The sequence below is a fragment of the Phoca vitulina genome, unplaced genomic scaffold, assembly GCF_004348235.1.
Source record: "Phoca vitulina isolate PV1807 unplaced genomic scaffold, GSC_HSeal_1.0 scaffold99, whole genome shotgun sequence".
Taxonomy (NCBI): domain Eukaryota; kingdom Metazoa; phylum Chordata; class Mammalia; order Carnivora; family Phocidae; genus Phoca; species Phoca vitulina.
This window is the reverse complement of record NW_022589802.1, coordinates 1,425,235-1,446,134: the sequence shown is the minus strand read 5'-3', so window position 1 is coordinate 1,446,134 and position 20,900 is coordinate 1,425,235. Positions and strand designations below refer to the sequence as shown.

Sequence of the window (20,900 nt, the reverse complement as noted above, 5' to 3'; positions counted from 1 at the left end):
GGGCCTTGAAATTAAACTTTTGTCCCCTTTGCTCATGAGGTCACCAAAACCAGAGCTAAGTTTCATGACTCTCTTCTGATTAATTAAATGCCCTCACAGCAAAAATGGCTTCTAGTGCTTGACTTACCTCTCTGGGTTCTTGTCTTCTTCTACATTTTAGCCTCATAGCTTTATGAGGGTTTTTTTCAGCTTTAATGAGATATTATTGACATATATGTAAATTTAAAGTGTACAACATGATGATTTGATACACATATATATTGTGAAATTATTACCACAGTAAGATTAATTAACATCTCTATCCCCTCACATAATTACCTTTCTTTGTGTGGTGATAATTTTTAAGTTCTTCCAAATATATAATACATTATTATTAATTATAGTCACCATGCTGTACATTAGATCCCCAGAACTTATTCATCTTATGGCTGGAAGTTTGTATCCTTTGGCCAAACTCTCCCCATTTCCCCCAACCCCAGCCCCTGGCAACCACCATTCTGTCTCTATCTTTTTGAGTTCAGCTTTTTTAGATTCCACATGTGAGAACATACAATATTTATTTTTCTCTGACTTATTTCACATAGCATAATGCTCTCAAGGTCTACCCATGTTGTTGCAAATGACAAGATTTTCTTCTTTTTATGGTTGAATAATATTCAATTGTGTGTGTGTGTGTGTGTGTATCACCTCTTCTTTATGCATTCATCTATTGATGAACTCTCATGTTGTTTCTATGTCTTGGCTATTGTAAATAATGTTGCAATGAACATGAAAATACTGATATCTCTTTGAAATCCTGATTTTAATTTTCTTCAAATATATATCCAAAATCAGGATTACTGGATTATATGGTAGTTCTGTTTTTAATTTTTTGAGGAAACTCCATACTGTTTTCCACAGTGGCTGCACCAATGTACACTCCCACCAGCAGGGCACAAGGGTTGTTTTTTCTCTACAGCCTCACCAACATTTGTTATCTCTTGTCTTTTTGATACTAGACGTTCTAACAGGTGTGAGGTGATACCTCATTGTAGCTTTGATTTGCATTTCCCTGATAATGAACAATGTTGAGCACCTTTTCATGTACCTCTTGGCCATCTGTATCTCTTGGGAAAATATTCATTTAGTTCCTCTACCCATTTTCTAGTTGGATTGTTTATGGTTGTTTTTTGTTTTTTATTTATTTATTTGGGGGGGTTGGGTTTGGGTTTTGTTTTGCTTTGTTTTGCTATTGAGCTGTATGAGTTCCTTATATATTTTGGATATTAACCCCTTATCAGATGTGTGGTTTGCAAATATTTTCCTCCCATTCTGTAGGTTGCCTTTTTATCTTGCTTATTGTTTCTTTTGCCGTGAAGAAACTTTTTAGTTTGATATAGTCCCACTTGTTGATTTTTGCTTTTGTTGCTTGTAATTTTGGTGCCATATCCAAAAAATAGTTGCCAAGACCAATGCCAAAGAGCTTTTTCCGTGTGTTTCCTACTGGTAGTTTTACAGTTTCAGGTATTACATTTAAGTCTTTAATTCATTTCAAGTTATCAGTGGTGTAAAATGGGGTACAATTTCATTTTTCTGCATGCGGTTATCCAGTTTTCCCAACACCATTTATTGAGGAAACTATCCCTTCCTATTAAGTCTTCTTGACTTTCTTGTCAAATATTAGTTGACTGTATATGCAAGAGCTTTTCTTTGGGCTCTCAATTCTGTTCCACTGGTCTATGTATCTATTTTTAATGCCAGTAACACTCTTTCAATTACTATAGGTTTGTACTAAAGTTTTAAAATCAGGAATTATGATGCCTCCGGGTTTGTTCTTTCTCAGGATTGCTTTAGCTATTTGGGGTCTTTTGTGGTTCTGTATGAATGTCAGGATTTTTCTATTTCTGTGAAAAATGCCATTGGAATTTTGATAAGATAAGCTTCATTATTTTTAGTTTTTTCTTCCTATATTTCATCCAGTTTATTTACTTGTCTTCATTGGGACTGTTAGTCCAAATTACCTAGACTGACATTACAAGCAGCAGAGATATACAATACCCGCCTAACTGCTTTCGTTGCCCTCAGTCTCTCTTCTTTCCAGTTCCTCCTTTACAAAGTAACTGTGATTATTCCAAGATACCACTCTGATTGAGTCATTCCCTTGCACAAACCCTTCAAGAGCTTAATGTTGATTCTAAAATGAAAATCGAATTTCTTAGTTTGTACAATTAGGTCCAAATATCTCTTTCTTGCTCCATTTATTTACTGCACACTGAGTGGGTGGTCCTCTCTAGGGCAGGTTCTGCTTAATCTCTTGCCTTTTACCTCTCTTACCCCTTTCTTACTCCAAATTTACCTACACTCCAGTCGAACTGGAACACTCACTGTCATGTGGCAGACCTGGGTCCAGAACACAGATGGTCTAACTAACTTCTCCCCGTCTCCCTTTCCCTCCCCCTCTGACCCTGCCCCTCCTCATGTGCACTGGACGCTGGTGCTCTCGCTCTCTAATTAATTAATTAATTAATTAATTAAAATCTTAAAAAAAAGAAATTTCAACCCAGCATTACCTCTAGGGAGAGCAGAAGTGGGGGGAAGACCCCCTGGGATGTAAGGTCTGGAAGTGAATTCATCACCATCATCAACTTTTTGTCCATCTTCATAGTCACAGGGGCACCTAGGAATAAAATTTCAAGCTTCAGGCTTGTTTTTCATGAAAAATGAGAGACGGATTGCCTGTGAAATTTGATTCCAGGGTGCTGGGAACATCCTGCATCTAAATAAATCTACTCCCACCTGCTGGCGATTGCCTGAACATCCAGCCAAAGTTGAATCACACCAAAAAACAAAACAATGTTCTGGAAGTAGACAAACCTGGAAACAGGGATTATAGTTTGGGCCTCCACCGTTATGTGACCTCAGGCCAGTCCCCTTTCCTTCTCTGGGCCTCGGTTTCCCTATATTACAATCCAGATGGTTGGACAAAATGACCTAGAATGGCCCTTCCATGTTTATCAAGCAAGGATTTTCTCCAGAAGGATGCCTGGGTGAGCAGGGATGATGGGGGCATAACTAACAGCAGTAGGAGTGGGTTCAATTGACCCACTTCTGTATGTGATAGTGACATATGGATCCCACCATCTTTTTTTATTTCTGCACCTATGTGGAAAGGAGAGCATTTGCTGCAATGGCAAGGGAAGAGGGGGCAAGGAGATGGCAAAGGAAGGTGTGAGGGTGTTCTGCTCTTAAAAGAAAACAGGGAAGTATGATACACATTTTTTAAAAGTTTGCTTCTAAAATGGTTAAGAAAGCTGCAGGAAACACTCAGCTAACCAGGCAACTGAAGCTTTGCTGGGCACAAGCAGTTCCAACTCACTTCACCAAATACTGAGGGCAAGTGGAAGAGGGCTGTATTTCTGTGTGAATGTTCTAGCTAACCAAGAGTGACCTTGAAATTCATTTTCATTGCAACCCTCCTTAAGAGGTTCAGTGTTAGTAAAAGTGACTGAGGTCTATTTGTTGATTGATTGCCCATCTGGCCCATGGGCTCAAGGGCCGTCTTTCTGAACTTGTTTTGTCATGTATCAAAGATGGGAAAGACAGAGGGGATTAAGTGGAGGAATTTCCTTATCCTCGGACATCCTCTTGTTTCATAGGACAGTATTCAGGGTAGTGGGAAGAATAAGAGCCCTCTAGTCAAAATGCCAGGCTTTTCCACACGATGGGGCCAGAATGCAAAAGCGTTGCAGTGGACGGCTCTTCAAAGGCTAACTCCCTCGAACAGCTGAAACGCTGGCCTTTGCTTTCTTTCCCCTTCAAGGTATGAGCCCTGGACCCTCACTTCAACTCTGCATGCCCTGGCTGTGTGACAGAGTCACATCTCAGAGTGATCCTGATTGGTGAATCCTTCCAGTTCCCTGAACTTTGTCCTGGGGACCTAAACCTGGGGCCAAGGGCATTCCGACAAATTAGTCTTTAAGAAACTCTTGGGCTATTGGAATCCAATTTCCAGCCTGATGGAGGGGCACTCCTGCATGGCTAGAGCTCTGTCATAAAACCCACTGGTGATCCCCCACCACTCCACCCGGAGGCAAGGGACGCGGGATTACTGGTGCGTCAAGGGTTTGGGAATGAGCAGCAGTCAGTTATGTTCTTACTCCAAATGTGTCCAGCTCTTTCAGAATGCAGATTCAGCCAGGGCATTCAAATCACCTCACTCCTGTCACCGCAAAAAACAAAAACCAAACAGCAACAACAAAAATCCCGAACAAACTCTTGAGCACACGCTATTCCAAGAGAAAAGCACATTTCGCATTTTTGCAGAGAGGAAGAGTAGGACCCACTGGGTGCCCAAAGGCGCGGATCTGCGGCCCTCCCCCAGCAGCCAGATTCCCACCCCCACCCCCGCCCCCGCCCCCCCCCTCGGCCCCGCCCCTGCCAGTGTCTGAAGCTGGCCGGGGTAGGACTGCAGAGGCCTGAAGGGGCGGGGGGCCGCGCGGAGCGCAGGCTGCGGGCGGAGGCAGCAGCGCGCGCCTTTTTGTGCGGCTCCTGGGCCCTGCCGGATTGGTTCGGTCAGCGTTGCCGTCGGAGTGGGCGGAGCCAGCCGGGCGCAGGGCTTGGAGTCCAGTCGCAGCCAGAAGCGGTCGCAGACGGAGCGCACTTCGCAGCTGCAGGTGCAGCTTGGGGCCGCTGCGTGGGGCAGAGCTGCTGGGGGGCCGCTCCTCCTGGACTCTGGGCTCTGGGCTCCAGCTCGACCCCCGCGTCCCCTGCTTCCCATACCCTCGCCCGTGTCTCATTAGAGACTCCTAGCGACCCCCCAGCTCCCTCTCGCCCCGCACTGCCTCCATCCCATCCCTTTCCCCCGCTGCAGACTGCAGTCTCTCGCGCCTTCTAGCCCGGACCAGTGTGGCCATGGGTATCAGGGCGATGCTGCGAGCCGCCGTGCTCCTGCTACTCATCAGGACCTGGCTCGCGGAGGGCAACGACCGCAGTCCTACCCCAAAATTCCACTTCGAGCTCTCCCCTGCCGTGCCCGAAGTCATCTTGAACCTCTTCAGCTGGTAAGCGGGTACCGCCAGCCTGGGCATGGCGGCGACAGGGACCCGCGGGCGGCCTCTTGGACGGAGCGGGCTGGGGTAACTTGAACCCGGTTCGCCGAGCCCTGGCACTTGGGTCCTGCCTGCCGGTCCCTGGAGGGGGATGGGGTGGGAGTGGGGGTGGCCGATTGAAAGAGAGCTCTGTGCTTCAGCCCACCTGTTACAGCGGCGCCTCATAGAGCCCCGCGTGTGCCCAAACTGCAGCCCTGAGGGTGGGGGGAGGACGGTGCCCTCACCCCAGGGTCTGCCAAGGCCCTGGGCAGGTTTTCCCAGTCATATCCATTGGCACCTGTGGGATTGGGGTGGTGGCAGTACAGAGTGATGGACAACTCCCAAAACAGAGAGTATAGAGACACCTGTTTGAGTCCGGATTTTAGTCTGTTCCCTGGAGCGCGTGCGTATGTTTGTGTGTGTTGAGCGGTGAGAGACATTTTCCAATGCCGCACATAGAAATCATTGACTCAACCTCACCGGAGCCCAGACGGTGCAATCAGTGGCCTTAGATGGGTGTGCTTTTGTACTTACTCCTGTGAAAACATTTGAAGATTCAACGGTTTTTTTCTGTGTTTGATTTCAAGTTTGGGTCTGCAAATATCTGAAGAGATGTTAAACAAACAGTTAGACTTTACATGTAGCTCATACAAAAATGTGTATTTGCAGGAGCCACGGATCCTGAGCGCTGTCCTATGGGTAATGTGTGGTACTAAACAGGCGGGAATGCGTTGTTTTAATTCGGGAATAATACATGTGTACACCTTGGAATGATGCAAAATGAAATTTTGTCATTAAAGATGATTAGAAATAATTTTTAAATGACAAGCCAGAAATGAACGTGTATTCAGAAAAAAGTGGGGGGTGGGGGCGTATAGTCTGGCAAGGTTCCAGCAGACAGCCCTGCAATGTCCTCCACCCGACATACCAGACTGCGCTAGTGAACTCTCTCTCTCTCTCTCTCTCTCTCTCTCACACACACACACACACACACACACGTGCACACTGTGATTTGCAGGGACTGATGTCTGTTCCCTGGTCAATGCGTCAAAGATCCTAAGAGTCATAGTGAAGCCCAGGGCCTGTTCTCATTCACAAACCCCTTTTGGGGAAAAGAGCCCCACTGAATGTCTAGGTGAATTGGATGAGCTTCAGAGACTTCTAGAAAGGCCAGCTCTCTGCAGGGCTGAGCTGGGTCCACTTACATGGGCTCACCCAAAACACGTCTAGGCTGGAAGCCTATGCTTAGCCAGAGAGATGTCTGTTCCCAGAATACATGTCTTTTTGAGGACAGCCCTTGGGCCCCCAAAATCTAAAATGGTTTGATTGGGTGAGGGTCTTTAATCTCTGCTACATGAGCAAGGCTCTCTCTGCGTCATATGCCACATGTCAAGTCTTAAAAAGCAGAGTTGTATAAACACAAGATTTACATAGACGTGAGAACAAAATGCCCAGTCCTAGCCTACGTAGGGGAAATGTGACTGAGCTGGAGAATGTGAACTGGCTGGCTCAGCTCAGGGGGACACTGAGGGTGGAAGATGACCTTTCCTGAGGCAATCAGGTGCCCCTGGAAGGACTCCCACCAACCTGGAAAGCTGCATCCAGGCTGATGGCAAGATGGGGCTTCTTAAGGGGTTGAAGTAAGGCATTTATCTCAGGGCTTGAACCTGCCCACTCCCTCCCCTCTCCACTTCCCCTACAGTCTCCCCACCTCATGCCCCCCTCCTCCCCAATCCTGCCTGGTAATAAGTATCCAGTCTTTGTGCCCCATTCTCTAGATAAAAGCGGAAGGGGGGAGGGGAAAAAGAGTCTGCGTCACTGCTGCGCTTCTGGCTGACTCACTGTGGGGAGGGAGAGGAGCAGGGAGAGATGGGTACAGGTTTGGCTCTACATGTCTGCATGTGTGCAGGAGCAAAGAAGGCCCTGGCATGTTGATACCTGGGGTGTTCTTTGTTGTTTGTTCCCTGAGAAGCAATGTGGCATTTACTGATGACTTCTCTGTTTCAGCAAAAATTGTGCAAATGAAGCTGTGGTTCACAAGATTTTGGACAGGGTGCTGTCGAGATATGATGTCCGTCTGAGGCCAAATTTTGGAGGTAAGACCCGTCCAGATACTAGAAGCCTTTGTGTTAGGTGGGAAAAGAGCTGAGACTGATGCAGCGAGACAGCCCCACTCAGGACGCTGACCAGCGGCACTCCCTACCTTCCTACGGCTGTGGACAACCTGCATCCGAGCACTTCCAGGCCCCCAAGCCCCAGGCCTTTTGCTCAGCCTCGGCAATTTCCCACTTCTTCGCCTTCTTATGCCAGGGGCCTTTCTGCTCCCTCCCTTACAACAGCCTGAAGTGCGCTCCCTGGTGTGGCTGGAGAAGCAGTAACCACAGACAAAACTGCTGGGTTTCACAGGCTCTCCAGTTTTCCACTACATCTATGGGAGGGGCACACATTCTTCTACTTGATCACACATTCTTTGCACCTTGGACACTTGCAAAGTGATTAGCTAGTTCAGCTAGTTCAAAACGAAGGGCATGGTCTTCTCCGTCTAGTTTACTTTTCCCACCGGGGTCCCGGGCACTTCCACCTCTGCCACCCCTTCCCAAAGCCTTCAGCTCCCACCAAGTTCAGTTCATTCAACACACTACAGTCAGTGTGATCTTTATAAATCCAGCCTGATCACCTCACGAACTTTTGATGGCATTATTTAACTGCCAGGTATAATCCAAACTCCTTAGCCTCGCACTCAGACCTCAAGCACAGAGATGAGAAAGGACAAGGAAACTGAAACAGGAAGCCCATAGATCAGTTTCTCCTTTAATTCCTGCCTGTCTCCACCCTCAAAAGGGTGACTGGGCTCAATCACACAGCTTTAAGGGACAAGCAATCTGCTCCAACCCCACAGAACAGGAGTAGCATTCTTTGGCCTAGGGGCCACCCAGGAAACCTAGACCAAGGACAGACAAAAGGAAGGGTGTACTAAATAGAAGTTAGTCACATTTCAGCTCAAAGGAAGCAGAGAAAGAGCTAAAAATCAGAGTGGCTAAGTTGGAGAAAGCACTCCACTTCCTGCAGGTGGTAGAACTAGACACCTACTCTAAAGAGTTAATGAATGCTAATGGTTCACATTTGCACCTATGAATAGAGGTCTTCCGAATACACAATGCCTTCACCCTAAAGGGCACACAGCCAGTGAGGTCTACAGTGTGGCAGACCAGTGTGGGGCTCTGTGATTTGCCTGGAGGGCCACCTGGAAAACCAAAGCCCCAAGCTTTGGAAGTGGGACACTTAACTGGTGTTGCCTTTGCTGTGTTGCTCCCTCTGAGTGTGGGGACAGAAGGTACAGTCCTGGATCCAAGGTGAGTGTGCACTGGGCATTAGAAAGCTGGCGTGGAGAGGGCAGAAGGAAGGCGCCTTGTGACCCTGGTTTCGGAACTGCTCTGGTGGCTCAGGGAAGTAGCTACTACACTTTCTCCTTTCCTCATTTTCACGTTTCTCAACAAAGGCTGACCAACAGCCATTCAAGTACACCAAGCACACCCTTTCCACTGTTTCCGGTTGCCATGTCCGCAGACATCCGGGGCCAGGGGGAGGGAGCAGGGGCAAGGACCAGCCTCCGGGGATTATCAGGTGTGGCTGGTCCACAGTAGCTCCAAGGCACCTCACCACCGTCTTTGGAGCTAACTTGGATTTATTTACACCCAATGCCTAACCTCCTAAGTTACACTAAGCTTTATGGGCATGTAGACCTGGGGCATATGAGAAAAGCTGGGTCCCTGATGAAGGTGGCAGAGCAAGGACAGCGCAGGGCCTTCTAGCATTTAGAGAGAAGGAGGCACTACATGCTCCGTCTGGGACTGTTATATGGGCTGGGGTGGGGGGGGGGGTGCCGATCAGTGGGACACTGGGTCAGGGGTTTCAGGGTTGGGGTAGCCCAGGACTCCCTTTAATGCCTCCCACTAGACACAGAATCAAATTCCCCTCTGTCTGAAGTGAAATAGAGATTCAAGGACACACAACACACACACACCACATACAGAGGCCTCACCTGACTGTTGTCAGGTTCGGTGGGTCAGTAATGAGGCTGTGGGAGCCTCATTACTTCCTTGAGAGGAGGAGGAGGAAGGGCCAGCTGCTTCTTTCTGGACAAGAGAAGTGGGATTCCACAGTGTTGCCAAAGGCAGGTCCTTGAGGACTTCACCTAGTTCAGCACCTGGCATGACATAGGTATAGGGTAAAGGAATGAGGGGGACGTCTTCATCATTCCTTCATTTATCTGTTCTTCCTCTGCTACTCTGGTGGCTGCTAAGGAGGACAAGGACTTGTGGTAGCAAAATTTCCAAGAGGGAAATTTTCTTTCTGCCTTCCTGAGCCCATCAGGAGGGTAACAAAGGGATGTGAGGCTGAGGCCATCAAAACAGAGATAGAATTTAGACACCTTATCTGGAAATTTCTTGTTCCCCTCCATGGAATACCGTGGCTAAACTCTCATAAGGTGTCCCCACTAGATGGGTAAATTAGAAAACCGTCCCAGGTCTCCTTCCTCCAGGCTACATCCCCAGGCCAGGACTCATAGCTTGGTGAGGGAAATGTGGACTGCATTTCAGCTCCCACATACCCCTTCCACTGAGGGCCCTTGGACGGGACTATGTCCTGGCCCTTTAGGGTTCAGGTCCCCCAGGATTCCACTGTAAGGGATGGGGTTGCCTGAGTAGCACAAAGTGGTCTAAGATGAGAAGTCTGATCCAAGAGTGAGGTGGGGGCGGGGAGGGCTGCATGGCCCCTCTAGAGCTTGTTGCCTGCTTAACGTGCTTTTCACCCTCTAAAGGCATGTAGGGAGCCTGAAAGGCTATAATAAAGAACTGCATTTCTAGAAACCCCTGTCACTACGTGTATTGCTGGAGTCTGGGCCCATTTACTTCTCAGCTGCCATTCGTATGCTGCTGCCCAACCCCATGTCACTGCTTGAAACGTTGGGGTAGGAATAACACTTTTCCCTCTTGGCAGCTCAGCTCCTGGGCTATCAGCCTGCAGTGAAGCCAGCAGGCTAAATTGCAAGTGTCATGCATTTATGTCATGCACGTTCCCATAGCGTCACACATATAGAATAATGGCTCAGCTGTGGGGCTAGGTAAAGACAGCTTTCAGCCAACAGGAGACAACAAAAAGTGTTTTACCACAGCACCTTAGAGTTTACTACATATTTTCAAATCCATTATCACATTTGAGTGGGCAGTGCTAACACCTGGGACTGAAAAAGAAAGCCCGGAGACAGAAAGACACTCAGACACACATTCCAGTCACACTCAGATATTAACATACCCAGACACCCTCACACATGCGCTCGCAGGAACAAACTCACAAATTCAGTCACTCACAAATTCAGTATACACACTTACCTACCCTCACATGCGCCTGCTCACATATTTATACATGCTCACACATCTGTGTACATACGAACATGTGTACACATACACGCATGAACATGTTCTCACAAACACACTCAAAAGTTTATCCACACACAGGGCTGCCTGGGTGGCTCAGATGGCTAAGTGGCTGACTTCCACTCAGGTCGTGATCTTCGGGTCCTGGGATCAAACTTCCGGCTCGGCAGGGAGTCTGCTTGTCCCTCTCCCTCTCCCTCTGCCCCTCCCCACCACTCGTGCTCTCTCTCTCTCAAATAAATAAATGAACTCTTTTAAAAAATGTATTCATACACACAGACATATTCACATGCTTATGCTCCCACATTCACTTACACTCACACTGCCAAATTCACTTATATACATACAAAGATGCACACACGCATGCTTGGATATTCACACGCATGGACATACATATTAACATGTCCACACATTCATTCATACAGATAAATAACTCATATTAACCCACATGCGAAAAATGCTTACACACATACACTGATATGCACATGCTTATACGTGCACATTAACATGCTTGCATGCAAACAGGCTAATGCATTCACTCATATAGGAGCTTGCTCACACACGTGAACATGCTCACACAATCATATCCACCTATTTACCAGTTCACACAAACATGCCCATATATGAACAGGCTCACACATTAACACACGTACACATCCACATGCACACACTCACATTAACATGCTCACACATTCACTCATACCTGCACAGTGGACACATTAACACACATGAATATGCTCATGGACTCACTTGTACATCAGCATGGTCACACATTCAATTACACACAAACACACTCATGTACACTCATATTTAATCACACACAAACATGCTCACACATCCACTCAAGCACATAAAGGTGCTTATATACACATATATAAGTGTGATGAGTGTGAGTATGTAAACATGATCACTAATCACATTTATAACTTGCATACAAATAAGGTCACCCACACAAACATAGTCACACAATGAACATGCTCACTCACACTGACTGTAAGTCACACACTCAGAATTTCACTTACATTCCCAAACATTCACTCACACACTTTCATTTACACATTCCCTCACACATGCACTTAACATGCTCACACACAGACTTACACATGAATATGCTCATACACATGGGCACACAGACACATCCATTCAGTACGCAAACATACATACACTCATGTAAAAGCATCTTTAACATACAAACATGAACATGCATTTACTCAAACGTGGACCTGCTTACAAATACATTCACAGGTAAACAGGCTCACATAGACAACCCACATATTTACACCCACACCCAGGCAGTCTGGCTCCTGAGTCCATGCTTTATCATACGCTGCATGTAATAGTGTCTTCCTGTGTTGTAGGTGCCCCTGTGCCCGTGGGAGTATCTATCTATGTCTCCAGTATTGAACAGATCTCAGAAATGACTATGGTAAGTGTGCCAGCTTCAGCCATGGGCCTGGGAACGGGGAACATGGGGCAAGGAGCAGGGTCATAAGCCAACTCCAATTGTTCTGACCTGCAACAGAGCCCACATAAATGAACATGGTAGGTTTTGGAAACTACAGCCACCTGGAACAAAAAATAAATAAATCCAAATGAGTTATAAATCTAAAGGTTAAAGGCTTATGAAGTTTTTAAAAGAGAATATAGAATACTGTCTTTGTGGTAGGACTTCTTTAAAAAGTCATCGGAAACAGAAGCCATAAAAACAAATACTGGTAATTTCAACTATATTAAAATTCTATCTAGAGGCACCTGGGTGACTCAGTCGGTTAAGCATCTGCCTTCAGCTCGGGTCATGATATCGGGGTCCTGGGATCGAGTCCCACCTCGGGCTCCCTGCTCAGTGGGGAGTCTGCTTCTCCCTCTCCCTCTGCCCCTCCCCACACCTGGTGCTCTCTGTCTCAAATAAATAAATAAAATCTTTAAAAAAATTCTGTCTAGCCAAAACTTCTAGAACTTCTGTTTTGCCAGACAAATGAAACCAGGATAACAACTGTAAAAGGATAAGTCAGAGTGGACTAAGATATATGCAACAGAAAGAACTGCTATTGAAAAATATACATAATTCCTGTGAATTAATAAGAATATTTATTTAATTATTTATTTATTGGAGAGAGAAAGAGCATAAGCAGGGGTTGCTGCAGGCAGAGGGAGAAGCAGGCTCCCCACTGAACAGGGAGCCCGATGTGGGACTCAGTCCCAGGACCCCGGGATCATGACCTGAGCCAAAGGCAGACACTTAACCAACTGAGCTACCCAGGCGTCCCAATAAGAATATTTTTTAAACAATAGAAAAATGTTTAGAAAATTTGAACAGAAACTTCACTTTTGTGAAGAAAACCAAGTAGCAGATGGACATGTGCAAATATGTTTGACTTTATTATTAATCAATGAAATGCAAAATAAGACCAGAGCAAGAATCCATTCCATACCCACCAGACTGGCATAAGTCAAAAGTCAGACAATACCAGTATTGGGAACTCTCATCTGCCCTGGGTGAGGGGGTAAAGTGGAACTTTCACGTCATTACTTTTATTTCATGTTGATTTTGGTGCGTATTGTCTGTTCACATAGTAGTATATACATAGTATATTCACATGAGAGAATATTCTCTCCAGTGCAAGTGAACAAACTTTAATTACAGACATCAACATGAAAGAATCTCACGAATAGAATTTTGAGTGAAAGAAACAAATTAGGAATACATACAGTATAATTCCATTTGGAAGAAAAAGTTAAAAATAGGTCCAAGTAAGCAATATGTTTCCTAGAAATACAGACATAGGCAATAAAAGTCTAACAAAAAGCAACAGAGGTATTATCATTAAAATCTAAGATAATGGATACTGCTGGGAGGTAGATGTGGGGAATATGTTCTGGAAGAAACACATTGAAACTTGAAAGTCATTGGTAATATTTGATTTCTTAACCTGGATTTTAATTACATGAAGCTCAGTTTATTCTTAACATTTAACATTCTTACATGTTCCAATACTCATCTATATTTGGGATGTATTTTTTACACCTGAATGCACACACACACACACACACACACACACACTCCTTGAGGATGGAGAGCTGAACAACCCCACTTATGACTGGGAGTTACCTTTCTCTCCTCAGGACTATACGATCACGATGTTTTTTCATCAAACCTGGAAAGATCCACGTTTAGCATACCATGAGACCAACCTGAACTTGACCCTGGACTATCGGATGCTGGAGAAGTTGTGGGTCCCTGACTGCTACTTTCTAAATAGCAAGGATGATTTTGTGCATGATGTGACTGTGGAAAATCGCGTGTTTCAGCTTCACCCAGATGGAACAGTGCGGTATGGCATCCGGTGAGTTTCCCCAGGGGCTTGAGGACCATCCTGGCAGGCTTCCTTCTTCCCCCTGAGTATCCTATGAATGCACTGTAAGGGACACACGAAGGACCCTGTTGCTGTCTTGCACTGCCCCCTCACCCATCCTATCCAGTAGTCAAAGGGAAACCTTCAGAGTTTCCCACAGCCATCCTTGGCTCTCCTGTCCCCGCACCTTGCCCATCCTTCAATCCCTAACTTAAATGCCCTCTTTGTCAAGACACCCTCCTTGATTTTCTCAATCCGAAGAGCTCTCCCTGCACCTTAGCATTGTACACATTCTATTATTTATCTTTGTTTCTTTTCTCTCCCACAATGTGAGGGAGGGAGACAAATGAATGCTGAGGGAGGGGGCCCAGTCTCTGTCGTTGGTCATATCTGCATCATGCAGGGGACCCTGTTGTCTATGGCTCCATACACATGGGATACACACACGCTGGAAATCCTCCCTCGTTTATTTATAGTCACTGAGGCTCTCCTCACGGCATCATCTCTTACAAACTGTCACTTAAGACAAGCATAAGAGATAAGTGTAGCTCAGAAAATTTCTCCAAGAGGTAGTTGCACCAGGGTTCAGCCCCTGTCTCTGAGTCTCTCTTTCTCTGGGGTGCTCCTGCTCTATCCCTTTGTTTCCCTCTGCTTTCTCCATGGTCCAAGGTGCTAGAGTGAAAACAACAACAAAGCTTGCAGAGAACAAGGTCACTGGTCATACTTGTTTCATTTAAAGGGGGCCTCAGCTGATAAATGCTGCGTGGAGGATTCATGGAAGGGACACACACACACACACACACACACACACACACCCTACCCAGTGTACAAAATGGAAATCACTTCAAAGGTTGAAAGGGACAAGGCCTAGTCTCCCTTCTATGTGGTGGGTCACTTCTCCCACTTCTGCAGCTCCTCCGAGATCCTTCCTCAGATTCCTCTCACAGACCCACCATGTGGCAACTTGAAGCCCCTGCCCAACACTCCACAGCCCACCTTAGATATGTTAATACCTCCTACCCATTTATACCTACTACTGTCGTTTCGCTCAGCCCCAGTGGCCTGTGTGCATAGGCAGACACATAGAGAAGAGAGCGCTGTGGGAGCAGGCCCTACAGCCAAAGGTGGGCCTGGGCTACGGCTCACATCCACGCGGGCATGCCACACACGGGCACTCCACATTGGATCGGGCACCTCAGCTGCTTCAGTGTAGCACCATTTCCTATTGAGAGCCTTGCTCCTTCTTCAGCAAGAAGGTCCACTTTCTGTCCCTCCATCCAGTTTCCTCAAGGGCCCTTCCCATTCTGCTGCCCTGAGGTTCCCTGTCAGACCTCTTGGTTTCTCTGTCACATACACATTCCCTCTCTCCTCCTACACAACTGTGACCCAGCTTTCCTCTAGGAGGAAGGAAAGGAAGAGGAGAAAGAGGGAAAGAAAAACGAGAGGGAGGAAAGGAAGACCCAGTTCGAGTGTAGGCAGTTTGGGAAAGTGTTAGGTGGGTCAGTATGTGGAGTACCTCAGTTCTCTCAGGAACGGTTGCTTGCCTGGACTTGACTCGCTTTTCCCTTCCCTTTGCTTTTCCTCTGCAGACTTACCACCACAGGAGCTTGTTCCCTGGATCTGCAAAAATTCCCTCTGGACAAGCAGACCTGCAAGCTGGAAGTGGAGAGCTGTACGTATATCTTCCAAGGCCCCTTCTTTCCTACCTGGGGTCACAGTCATCCAGAAACCAAAGGCAGAGTAGACAGTGACAGGGAGGGCATTATTCCCCTACTCCCTTCTTCCCCATTCTCTCTCTGTTCAATAGATGAACAGACAGGAGTATATACAAAACGTCTGGGAGAAGGTGGCCTTTCCTGTGTGAATAGTCAGTCCTACGGGGAAATTGTACTTTGCTATTGGGAAATTACGTACAAGCTAGTGGATAGGAGCACATCTCTTTGCTCTGTTTTCTTTCCTGGCTAAGAAACTCCAAAGTGAGAATTCCCTTTCCAAGTGCCCCTCTCCTCTGTGCTCAGACTCAGAAAACCTCAAAGGTGCCCCAAGAGTGCAGGTTCCGACCATCCTTTGGTTTCCACAGCCTGCCCTGGTATGAAATCTGCCTATGCCTACTTTCTCAGACTGACTGTTTCTCTCCCTCTCCCAGATGGCTACACGGTTGAAGACATCGTATTATACTGGGAAGACAATGGGAATGCCATCCAGGGGACTGAGAAGCTGCACATTCCTCAGTTCAGCTTCCTGGGAAAGATAATGACTAGCAAAGAGGTGTTTTTCTACACAGGTGGGTCTGATCTTCTCTCCCATTTCGTCTTTCTTTTGTACCCTGGTACATTCCTGGACCTCTGTCTGCCTTTGACCTCTACACTCTCTGTTGCCTCCTGTCCTATTTCCTTCTGGCTCTAGACACTTTCCAAAACCCGCTTCAGATGAGGAAACGGGTGTGGAAGCACTTGGCCAAGTTTGACACTCTACAAGTGTAAAATGTTCATGTTCTTCCTGATAAAAACAGGCCTCCTCTCATGAGCCAGCCTCCCCCCCGCCCCCCATTTGTCACTTTGAAATATTTACTATATCTCCCATTTCGAATCTCCAGTTGACATGAAACAAGTGAGGAAGGAAGGAGGAGAGAACAGACTTGCCATGCCATATGGGCCTACTGATATGCCGTTGTCACGGGCCTTAACGTGGCAGGCAAATAGGGTCAGATTGGCAGGCTGCCCAGGCTGGAATATTAGGGGCTTCCCCTCCTCCATCCTGTACTTCACCCTGAAAATCCCCTCAGCCCTGCGACCCTAATACCAGGACGTCTCCTTGCCAGGTTCCTATGTGCGCCTGATACTGAGGTTCCTGGTCCAGAGGGAAGTCACCAGCTACCTTGTGCAGATCTATTGGCCTACTGTTCTCACCACTGTTGTCTCTTGGATATCGTTTTGGATGAACTATGAATCTTCTGCAGCCAGGGTGACAGTTGGTAGGTCCTGTCCTCATCCCAGGGAGGAACTTGGATCATCTTGCTCAGAAAAAAAGTCGAGAGTAAGAGAGGAATACTTGGGGTGGTATGTGACTGCACGGGCAAGGAAGCAATATGGTGCCTGCCCAGCAGGCATTTATCCAGGGGCTTAGCCAATCCCCAGCAGAGAGACCGATATTGCAGACAAGTGTGAAAAAAACATCAGGGCTGGGATCTTGGTATGTTGGACCCAAAGTATTAGAATGCATTATTTGCTGGATACATGAATGAACACGTCATAAATTTAGATCAGAAATGCAATCAACAAACGTTGATTAAGCAACATTTTGATATGTTGCCCATCAAAATGGCAGTAGGGGACTTCCAGAGAAGCTGTCCTCAATGAGTATCTGGCAGAATGCTGGGATAGATACTGTGAGATGCCAAAGAAGGAAGTGACCCAGATCTTGTTGGCTAAAACTGCACCAGAAAAGTCTTGCTCAAGCTGCATTTTCAAGACTTGTAGGAGGCAGAGGCATAAGACTTGTCATTCACCAAAACAGGAAATCGCTATTAAAAGGCACAGGGGCCCTAAAAGGGGACTAAGTCAAAGGGTGCCTAGGGCAGGCACTGTGGGGAAATAGGGAGTCACAGAGAGACGGGAGGAGTGACTTGAAAAGACCTTGAAGTTCCAGTTTAAGCAGTTAGAACTTCATGTCCAAGCAATGGGGAAAACCAGAGGGTTTTGAGCAGTACCAGGGAGGGGCCTAGAGAATCAGCTGCCAAGTTTATCTGGTCCCAGTGTGCCCCACATCCAGGTCTGGTTTTTCCTTCACCGTCTTTGGGGCAGACTCCTCAGCCTCTTTCTTAAGGAGCACATGTTGGACTAAACCTTCAGTATTTGTGTAATATTTTAAAGGCTCACAAACCTTTCTGAGGGACGTGATCTAAAAGAAAGCCTATGTGCTGGAAGGCAAAAGAGGCTGGAGATATAAGTCCCACTGTGAAACCATGGCTGGAGATTTTGGACTTGATCCGAAGAGCAATGAGAAAGTCATGGAATCATCAAAGCATGGGCTGGGTGTAGAGCTGGGGAGGAAGAGCAAAGAGAGCACTTGAGCGAAGTCCCCAGGCCTAGAGAACTGAAGGCCTTTTGCTGAGGGCCCTCCCCACTCCAGAGATGATGGTTGCTCCCTTCTTGTAGGATGTGGGCCTGGTGGCTTGCCAAGAACTTCAGCCACCTGAGGAGGCTAACCCTGTGCCATGTTCTTTATAGGTCTGACTTCAATGCTCATCCTGAATGCCATCAACTCACATCTGCGGGATAAACTCCCCCAAGTTGCCTGTATTAAGGCCATCGACATCTATATGGTCGTATGCTTCCTCTTCGTGTTCCTGTCCTTGCTGGAGTATGTCTACATCAACTACCTTTTCTACAGCCAAGGAGGACCCCGGCGCAACCAAAGGCGACACAGGAGAGCCCGAAGAGTCCTGGCCCGCTACCGCTACCGGGAAGTGATGCTGCAGGTTTGGCTTTTTGATTAACAATCAGCTTTCCCTGATTAGGGATCAGGCACCTTCTTAAGCCTAAGCTTAGCCCTTGACCCTTTCACATTTCTTCGTTCCTTTAATCCTCGCACAACACGCACACACGCACCCATCAGATAGCAAAGAAATAGAACCATTTATCATCACTCCTTTCTAGGTCAAATCATTGTTGCAAGGTCACAAGGCAGTAAGTGGCAGAACTAGATTTTCCCAGACCTTTTGACTTCAAATCCAGTCCACTTAGCATATTTTCAAGGGCAGGTGAAGGAACCAGAGGGCAAAGGAGCACAGGGAGGCTGAAAGGAAGAGAAAGACACCAGAGGGGTTAGCCTACCCCTCCTTCCTTTGCTCTTTCAGTTCCCAAAGCCGTGCTGAGGCTTTTGTCGCTGGCAGTACATTAATGTCCAGCAGTGCCCCCTTCCTTCCCAGGAAGCCCAGCCACATCCGCCTGAGGAGGCCTTGCCTCCATCCACCACATAGCACTCCAGAGAGAGCAGCTGCCCCAGGGAGACACAGGCTTGGCAGCCACCGTGGATTTCCCTTACATGCTAACAGCCTCTTGGTCCTGTTCCTCAGCCCCTTGCACACCGGAGATCCCAGGAAGAGATGATTCTGTCAGTGGAAGAGATCAACAGTCACATTGCAAGTGCTGATGAGGAAAGCCCTCTCCCTCTTCCTCCCTCCCCACCACCAGTGCTTATTCATGTAGGATATGAACCTCCTGACTTCAGAAATCTATCTACTATCTCCTTGAAGGATGCCCAGGTTAGCATAGAAGATGAAAGTGACTCTCTTTCCTCCAGACCAGTGCAGGCCTGCCTGGCAAGCCTAGAAAGCCTCAGCTCTTTGATCTCCATCCCAGAGCAGGCCCCACTGGCCACCTCAGAAAGCTTCAGCTCACTATCTTCTCTCTCAGAGCAGGCCTGGCTGGCCTCTAGAGAAAGCCTGAGTGATCTCCCCTCCACCTCAGAGCAGGCCCTGCCCAGCTATGGCATTCGCTTTAATGGTTCTGAGATTGATGACAGTGTTATTCCTACTGAAATCCGCAACCGTGCTGACGCCCACGGCCATGCTGATACCCGTGACCCAGAAGACCCTGAAGAGAACTCGAGCTCAGATGAGAGTCATGGCCATGGCCCTAGTGGGAGGCATCTGCTTGTCTATGGTCACAGGTGTCTGCAGGAAGCAAGCTGCAGCCTTGATGAGATCCATAGCAACCTTAATGAGATTCGTAGCAACCTTGATGAGATCCGTAGATTGCCTGATGACATCAGAGTTGAGAGCGGCTACCTTGACCTTGAGAAGCAACTCAGGTGTGATCTTAACAGTACCTGGAGCCTTAATGTTGATGATTTCGTGGGCTTTGACCAAGGCAAGGACAGTAACTCAGAGTCTGATGACAGTTGCCCCCCGAGTCCTGGGTGCTCCTTCAGTGAAGGGTTCTCCTCCAAGCTCTTTGACCCTGACTATGTCCCTAAGGTTGACAGGTGGTCCCGGATCCTCTTCCCTCTTGCCTTTGTGGTGTTCAACATGGTCTACTGGGCGTTTCATATCAATTAGTCCCATAGTGCCCCTTTCATTGTTCCTCTTGATTCCATTTTGCCTTCTTTTCTTGGTTCATTTTATTTTGTGGTTATTTGGGCAGTTGAATTAGTTCTGCCTTTCTCTTTATAAACATGAGGTAGGAAGTAGTTGAAAAGGATGTGTTCTAGCTGGAAGGAAAGGGATTGAGGAGCACTTGGAGGTAAATAGCACATTGATTTTCCTTTTTTGCTAGAAGACTATCACCTTTTCAAAGACTTCTAATATCTATGAAGCACAGAAAAGCCCCTGGAAATGTTTGGAGGACAAAGCCAGGTTGGGAGACAGAGGAAGGATCCAAGCCCTGCGCATAAACATTTCTGAGGGTTTTGCTGCCCCCGACCATGTGTTGAATTTTCTTTTTCGTTACTTTTTTTATTCTGTTTTTCCCTCCTAAGAATTTATTTTTTTTTTTTTTAAAGATTTTATTTATTTATGAGAGAGAGAATGAGAGAGAGCATATGAGAGGGGGGAGGGTCAGAGGGAGAAGCAGACTCCCTGCCGAGCAGGGAGCCCGATGCGGGACTCGATCCAGGGACTCCAGGATCATGACCTGAGCCGAAGGCAGTCGCTTAACCAACTGAGCCACCCAGGCGCCCCCTCCTAAGAATTTAGTCCTTGCTCACCCCCTGATTAAGGTTTTACAGGAGAAAGTCAAGCTGGGCTGAGCAGGGGTACACAGGGGAAGCACTAGCCATGGCTTGAAAGTGCAAGGGGCTGGCTCTAGGCAACTTGGGGAAATCTCTTCCCCACTATTGTTTTCTGTTGTATTTCGAGTGTGGTGTTGTGGTGTGGGGTTGGGAGTGGAATGTGGGTGGATAGGGGTACTGAGTGAGATGTCAGGGTAAGTGAGAGATCATGTTTCCAGCAGGAGCTTGCAGGGGGTGATGAGGTCAGGTTGGAGATTCCCAGATTGAACTGGCATCTTTGGAGGGATTGGAACTTCTCTTGTCTATAATTC

At 47.1% G+C, this 20,900-nt stretch overlaps 1 protein-coding gene across 1 annotated transcript; it reads left to right on the top strand.

Annotated features, from left to right (window-relative positions):
* The first annotated feature begins 4,619 nt into the window (after positions 1-4,619).
* GABRQ (gamma-aminobutyric acid type A receptor subunit theta) lies at positions 4,620-20,331 on the top strand. The gene is made up of 9 exons (XM_032397504.1): positions 4,620-5,039; positions 7,074-7,162; positions 11,863-11,930; positions 13,628-13,848; positions 15,447-15,529; positions 16,004-16,141; positions 16,679-16,831; positions 18,087-18,337; positions 18,935-20,331. Exons 1-9 carry the CDS (start codon positions 4,891-4,893, stop codon positions 19,916-19,918), a joined length of 2,136 nt encoding a protein of 711 aa, XP_032253395.1. The 5' UTR covers positions 4,620-4,890; the 3' UTR covers positions 19,919-20,331.
* Positions 20,332-20,900: the final 569 nt, after the last annotated feature.